Source organism: Pyrus communis, chromosome 9 (assembly GCF_041283825.1).
Source record: "Pyrus communis isolate YQ-2024b chromosome 9, ASM4128382v1, whole genome shotgun sequence".
In the NCBI taxonomy this organism is placed as follows: Eukaryota; Viridiplantae; Streptophyta; class Magnoliopsida; order Rosales; family Rosaceae; genus Pyrus; species Pyrus communis.
Genome location: NC_142573.1, coordinates 20,096,534 through 20,102,896, shown reverse-complemented (window position 1 = coordinate 20,102,896; position 6,363 = coordinate 20,096,534). Strand labels below are relative to the sequence as shown.

Genomic DNA, 6,363 nt, shown 5'->3' with positions numbered 1-6,363 from the left:
CATGTTACAAAAACTGATTTTATCCTTTATGATTACATGTGAATTCGTAAACTATAACTACAACCAAACATAAACCAAAGAGCAAATCAAACTTCCATCATTGTTTGTAACTCTCTTTAACAGTCATGCATTAAAACCAAATCCTCATCATTGTGTTGGAAGGTACCCTAAGACACAAACAAACACACAAAAACAACTCTTTTTGGCTTTTTCAAAACACTTTTTTTTCAAATTTTCGGATTTTTACATCAACACTCACCAAAACAGCTTAAAATGCACTAAAAACACTTAAAAACAGTGAGAAACAACATTAGAAGTGATAGGTGATAGAATCCCACGAATTTTTGCATAAAAACACATGTTTACCCCCCCACACTTAAATCAAACATTGTCCTCAATGTTTCACACAAAGACTCACATAAAAGCAAACAAATAATAAACAACTAAGCATGATAAAATAAACAGCAAGGAGAAGGGTTTAGAAACGCAAATCTGGGTTTGGAGTGGAAGTTCTATCTTCTCCTTGTTGAATGCATGGGTTGCCTCCCAAGAAGCGCTTGCTTTAACGTCTTCCAGCCGGACGAATACGCCATGCTAAGCTTCACTAGTAGTACCCACGGCATGGAGGGGTACATCATCCACCACATGTTCCTCGAAATTCTCATAGTAAGGCTTTAATCGATGGCCATTTACCGTGAACTCTTGTCCTGTTTTCAAGCTTTGAACTTGGACTGCACCATAAGGAAAAACATTAGTAATAACAAACGGGCCAACCCACTTAGAACGCAACTTACCAGGAAACAAGCGAAGGCGGGAATTAAAGAGTAGCACTTTCTGCCCAATGGAGAATGATTTGCCTCGAATCATCTTATCATGAAAAGCCTTTGTCTTTTCCTTGTAAATTCGAGCGTTGTCATACGCCTCGTTCCTAATCTCTTCTAATTCATTCAATTGGAGCTTCCTGTGAAGTCCAGCCGCATCAATGTCCATGTTGAATGTCTTGATGGCCCAATGCGCCTTGTGCTCCAATTCCACGGGAAGATGGCATGGTTTGCCATAAATGAGCCGAAATGGGGACATGCCCAGGGGGGTCTTGTAAGCCGTGCGATATGCCCACAACGCATCCTCCAATCGTACACTCCAATCCTTCCTTGTAGGGCCCACGGTTTTTTCTAGAATCTGCTTAATCTCCCTATTGGAAACCTCGGCTTGCCCATTGGTCTGAGGATGATAAGGTGTTGAAACCTTATGCGTGACGTTGTACTTCTTGAGCAAAGCCTCAATGGTTCGATTGCAAAAGTGAGATCCTCCATCACTTATGATCACTCGTGGCATTCCAAACCTTGCAAATAGGTTAGTTCTAATGAAATCTGCAACCACTCGAGAATCATTAGTTCGGGTGGCTTTTGCTTCCACCCATTTCGACACATAATCCACAGCAAGTAAGATATACAAGAAACCATGTGAGGAAGGAAAAGGACCCATAAAATCAATACCCCAAACATCAAAAATTTCAACCGGGAGAATAACATTTTGCGGCATTTGATCCTTTGCACTAATGTTGCCCATTCTTTGGCAACGATCACAAGACATACAAAAGTTTCTAGCATCCTTAAATAAAGTTGGCCAATAGAATCCACATTCTAAAACCTTAAGGGCTGTGCGTTGTGTCCCAAAGTGTCCCCCACATGCATAAGTGTGACAAAATGTTAAAATAGAAGTGAATTCCATGTCATGCACACACTTACGTATAATCTGATCCGAGCAATATTTCCACAAGTATGGATCATCCCAAACATAAAACCTAGCGTCTTTTTTCAATTTATCACGTTGGTTTCTATTTAAAGTGTTAGGAACTTGTTTAGTCACCAAATAATTTACCAAATCCGCATACCAAGGCTCACATACCTTAATGGATAACAATTGCTCGTCGGGGAAGGTCTCTACAATAGGGTACGGCTCCTCTTCATGTATCATGCGGCTTAGGTGGTCAGCCACCACATTTTCACTTCCCTTTTTGTCCTTGATTTCGATGTCAAACTCTTGAAGAAGTAGCATCCATCGAATTAGTCGTGGTTTGGCTTCCTTCTTCGTGAACAAGTACTTTAAAGCTGCATGATCAGTGAAAATAATAACCTTAGTACCAAGTAAATATGATCGAAATTTATCTAAAGCAAAGACAATGGCAAGAAGTTCTTTTTCAGTAGTTGAATAGTTCAATTGAGCGTCATTCAACGTCCGAGATGCGTAGTAGATAACATGCGGCTGCTTGTCCTTCCTTTGGCCTAAAACAGCCCCTAATGCATAGTCGGATGCATCACACATTAGCTCGAACGGAAGGCTCCAATCTGGTGGCACAATGATGGGTGCCGTGGTTAGCATGTCCTTGAGGAGTTGGAAAGCTGCCGTGCATTCCTTGGTGAAGTCGAAAGGTGCCTCTTTTTGTAGGAGGCGGCATAAAGGTTGGGAGATCTTCGAGAAGTCCTTGATGAACCTCCTATAAAAACCTGCATGGCCAAGGAACGAACGAACCTCTCTAACCGAAGTAGGAGAGGGTAAGTGACGCACAAGATCTATTTTTGATTTATCTACCTCAATACCTTTTTCAGAAATAATATGACCTAAAACTATGCCTTGTTTAACCATGAAATGACATTTCTCCCAATTTAACACAAGGTTAGTTTCAATGCATCGTTTTAAAATCAAACTAAGATTATTCAAACAACCATCAAATGAATCACCAAAAACGCTGAAATCATCCATAAAAACTTCAATAATTTTCTCAACATAATCGGAAAATATGCTCATCATGCATCTTTGAAATGTGGCAGGTGCATTACATAAACCAAATGGCATACGACGATAAGCAAATGTACCAAAAGGGCATGTGAAAGTGGTTTTTTCTTGATCTTCCGGAGCTATCACAATTTGATTATAACCTGAATATCCATCAAGAAAACAATAAAAAGCATAACCCGCTAACCTTTCAAGCATTTGATCAATGAATGGCAAGGGAAAATGATCTTTCCTTGTCGTGGCATTGAGCTTCCTATAGTCAATACAAACCCTCCAACCTGTTTGGATTCGCGTAGGAACAAGCTCATTTTCGGCATTTGTCACCACAGTTACTCCGGATTTCTTTGGAACACATTGCACCGGAGACACCCACCGACTGTCTGAAATTGGATAGATCACTCCACAATCCAAGAGCTTGATTATCTCCTTCTTCACAACTTCCATCATTGGAGGGTTGAGTCGGCGTTGAGCCTCTCGAGATGTTTTGGAACCCTCCTCCAAAAGTATACGATGCATGCACGTAGTCGGGCTTATTCCCTTGATGTCGGCCAAGGTCCACCCAATGGCGGTTTTGTACTCCTTTAACACCCTCACTAACTTACCTTCTTCTTGTGCCGTGAGTGAGGAGGATATGATGACCGGCAAGGTCTCTTGATCTCCCAAGAAAACATACTTCAAATGACTTGGCAATGGTTTAAGTTCAAGGGAAGGTGGCTGCACAACTGAAGGAATGGGCTTATCAGTCGAAATTGGAATTAAAATTGGGTCCGAGGACTTACCAGATTGTAGTGGCAATGACTCAAGGGCAGCCACTATCTCAACCATGTCATTACTAGGGGGCACGGCATGGTGCTCACCATGCATGCCGTGGGTATGCACTTGCCCTACTTCCTTGTCCTTGAGTTCTATTCCCTTTGTGATGACCAATTCAAGTGCATCTTCGTTCAATTGTTCAAAATGGTCCTGCGCCAACGAATCAATTACATCAATAGAAAAACATGAATGATCATCAAGAGGGTACTTAATAGATTCAGAAAGATTGAAATTAATCACTTCCCCATCAAATTCCATTGTCAAGGTCCCATTAAACACATCAATCTTTGTGCGGGCGGTTTTCATAAAGCGCCGGCCAAGGAGAATTGGCAAGGACGGGGCATGGTTTGATTCTTCCATTTCCAATACATAGAAGTCCGCCGGAAAGATTAGATGATTAACCTGCACTAACACATCTTCCAAAACACCCTTTGGATAGGCATTAGATCTATCAGCCAATTGAATAATCACACCATCATTTTTTAACTCACCTAGGTTCATAGATGCATAAATTGAGTAAGGCATAACATTAATAGATGCACCTAAGTCTAGCATGGCATGTTCAAACCGATTATTGCCAATAACACAAGGAATTGTAAAACTACCCGGATCTTTGCATTTAGGGGGCAATTTACGTTGTAAGATAGCTGAGACATTTTCACTTACCTTTACAACCTCTTTGTTAGAAATTCTCTTCCTAGTGGTGCAAAGTTCTTTTAAAAACTTAGCATACCTTGGAACTTGCTTAATTGCATCCAAAAGTGGTATATTGACTTGTACTTTTCTAAATGTCTCTAAAATGTCCTTTTCAACTTCCTCCTTCTTTGTTTGCATGAATCTGCGAGGAAAGGGTACATTTGGAGGAATAGCATTAGAAATAATCGAACTTGGAACATTCTTACCCTTGGAAGCCGAATGGTGTAGGTTAGGTGGCTGCGGCAAGGTACTTTCTACCCTTGCCGTGGCTTGTTCTTGCTCCCCCTCCTCCAATTGCAACTTTTCATCCTCCGTTGGGGCTGAGTTAGAGGGTTGTGAAGCCGTTCCAACTTGTTTTCCACTTCGCAACATGATTGCTTTGGCAGATTCAAATCCTCCTTTTGGGTTGACAACGGTTGAACTAGGCAACTTACCTTGCTCTCTAAATTGGCCCATGAACTCCGCAATCTGCCCTACTTGCTTTTCTAATTCATCAACCTTTTTGTCCCTAGTTTGCATTCCCTGCGCCATAGAAGTTAGTAATTGAAAAATTTGATCATTATCTATGGACGAACCTGATTTTGGTTGTGTAGGTTGTGCTTGGGGTGGTGTGGGTGCATACGGCCTTTGGTAGAACCCCGGAGGTTGCTGCCTAAATGTGCTTTGTTGTTGGGGTTGTTGTGGCTCCCTCCATTTGAAATTTGGATGATCTCTCCAACCGGGATTGTATGTGTTAGAGAAAGGATCATTCCTTGGTTGGTTTTGGTTCCCATAACCCACGGCATTGGCAGATTCCCACCCTCCGTTCTCAATCAATTGAGGGCACTTGTCCGTGAGATGTCCATTCATGGAGCACACGCCACAAGCAGCCACACTTTGTACCTTGGGTAATTCAACCACCTGCGAAAGTAGAGAAGTAAGATTAGCCATTTGATTTTGAAGTTCGGAAATAGCACTTACCTCATTAACTTGTTGCTGCCGTGGCATGTCTCTTTGGCCAACTCCTTCGTATTGTTGAGCATTCAAAGCTCGGTTGGCAATGAGAGTCTTGGCGGCCATAGGTGTTTTGTCCACTAAAGCTCCACCCGCTGAGGCGTCTAGCATTTGACGTTCAATTGGTAGAAGCCCTTCGTAGAAATATTGAAGAAGAAGCTCCTCCTTCATTTGGTGCTGTGGACATGAAGCAACAAGGGTTTTAAAACGTTCATAATAAGTTGGAAATGATTCACCTTGATCTTGCTGAATGCCACTAATTCTTTTACGTAAAAGAATGACTCGAGAAGTTGGGAAAAACTTCTCTAAAAACGCCCTTTTCATACTCTCCCACGACGTGACAGTTCCGGGGGCTAGTTCATACAACCAATCTTTAGCCTTTTCCAAGAGAGAAAAGGGAAAAGCCTTCATTTTTAAAATGCTCCCATCAACATTCACCGGGGTCATACTTGAGCAAACAACCTCGAACTCCTTCAAGTGTTTATTAGGATCTTCCATGGACAACCCATGGAACTTAGGAATATGGTGCAATAAACTGGACTTGAGTTCGAACTCGTCAGTCTTGTCGGGGGCTGCCCTTGGATATTGAATGCATAGAGGCGTGGCATTAACCAATCCCGAAGCGGAAAGCTCCTTGATTGTTCGGTTGTCGGCTGCCATAACTTGTTCTTCCTCAACAACCCTTGCCGTGGCCTCCTCCTCCACTTGTATTTCGTCCTCTTCAAGCTCAGGTGCAGGTTGAGATGGTTGAGGCTCTTGTTGATTCTTCTTTCTTCTCAAGGCTCGCTCAAAATCGTCGTCAAAGTCTAAGATATGCGCATGAACCGGTTGAGAACTCCGAGTCATAAACTAGTGCCTAAAACAAGGAAACAAATAGGTCAGAAGCTAAAACAAATAACAAACTAATAACACACGAAAATAACTAAAAAGAAATAACAAGGGATTAGCAAAGTTGCTAATCCCCGGCAACGGCGCCAAAATTTGATGCTTAAATTAACTTAACACACAAATTAACCCTCTTTTGACAATTGTAGCATATAAATAAGTAGGGATCGTTCTAAACCG

The 6,363-nt window shown here is 41.9% G+C and overlaps 1 protein-coding gene across 1 annotated transcript; it reads right to left on the bottom strand.

The window, feature by feature from the left end:
* Positions 1–255: 255 nt before the first annotated feature.
* LOC148694377 (uncharacterized) lies at positions 256–6,144 on the bottom strand. The gene is made up of 4 exons (XM_088700691.1): positions 4,264–6,144; positions 1,728–3,291; positions 694–1,223; positions 256–267 (listed from the first exon to the last, which is right to left on the bottom strand). Exons 1-4 carry the CDS (start codon positions 6,142–6,144, stop codon positions 256–258), a joined length of 3,987 nt encoding a protein of 1,328 aa, XP_088556817.1.
* Between the last annotated feature and the right edge of the window lie 219 nt (positions 6,145–6,363).

Bases quoted from the DNA above. Each gene is read 5' to 3' on its own strand.
- LOC148694377 (XM_088700691.1), bottom strand. From the start codon at position 6,144: ATGACTCGGAGTTCTCAACCGGTTCATGCGCATATCTTAGACTTTGAC. The intron at 3,292-4,263 runs GTCTCAGCTATC...ATACTTTTGGAG, and splicing joins TTGTAAAGGTAAGTGAAAAT to GAGGGTTCCAAAACATCTCG. The intron at 1,224-1,727 runs AATTCACTTCTA...CTTATCATCCTC, and splicing joins TAAGTGTGTGCATGACATGG to AGACCAATGGGCAAGCCGAG.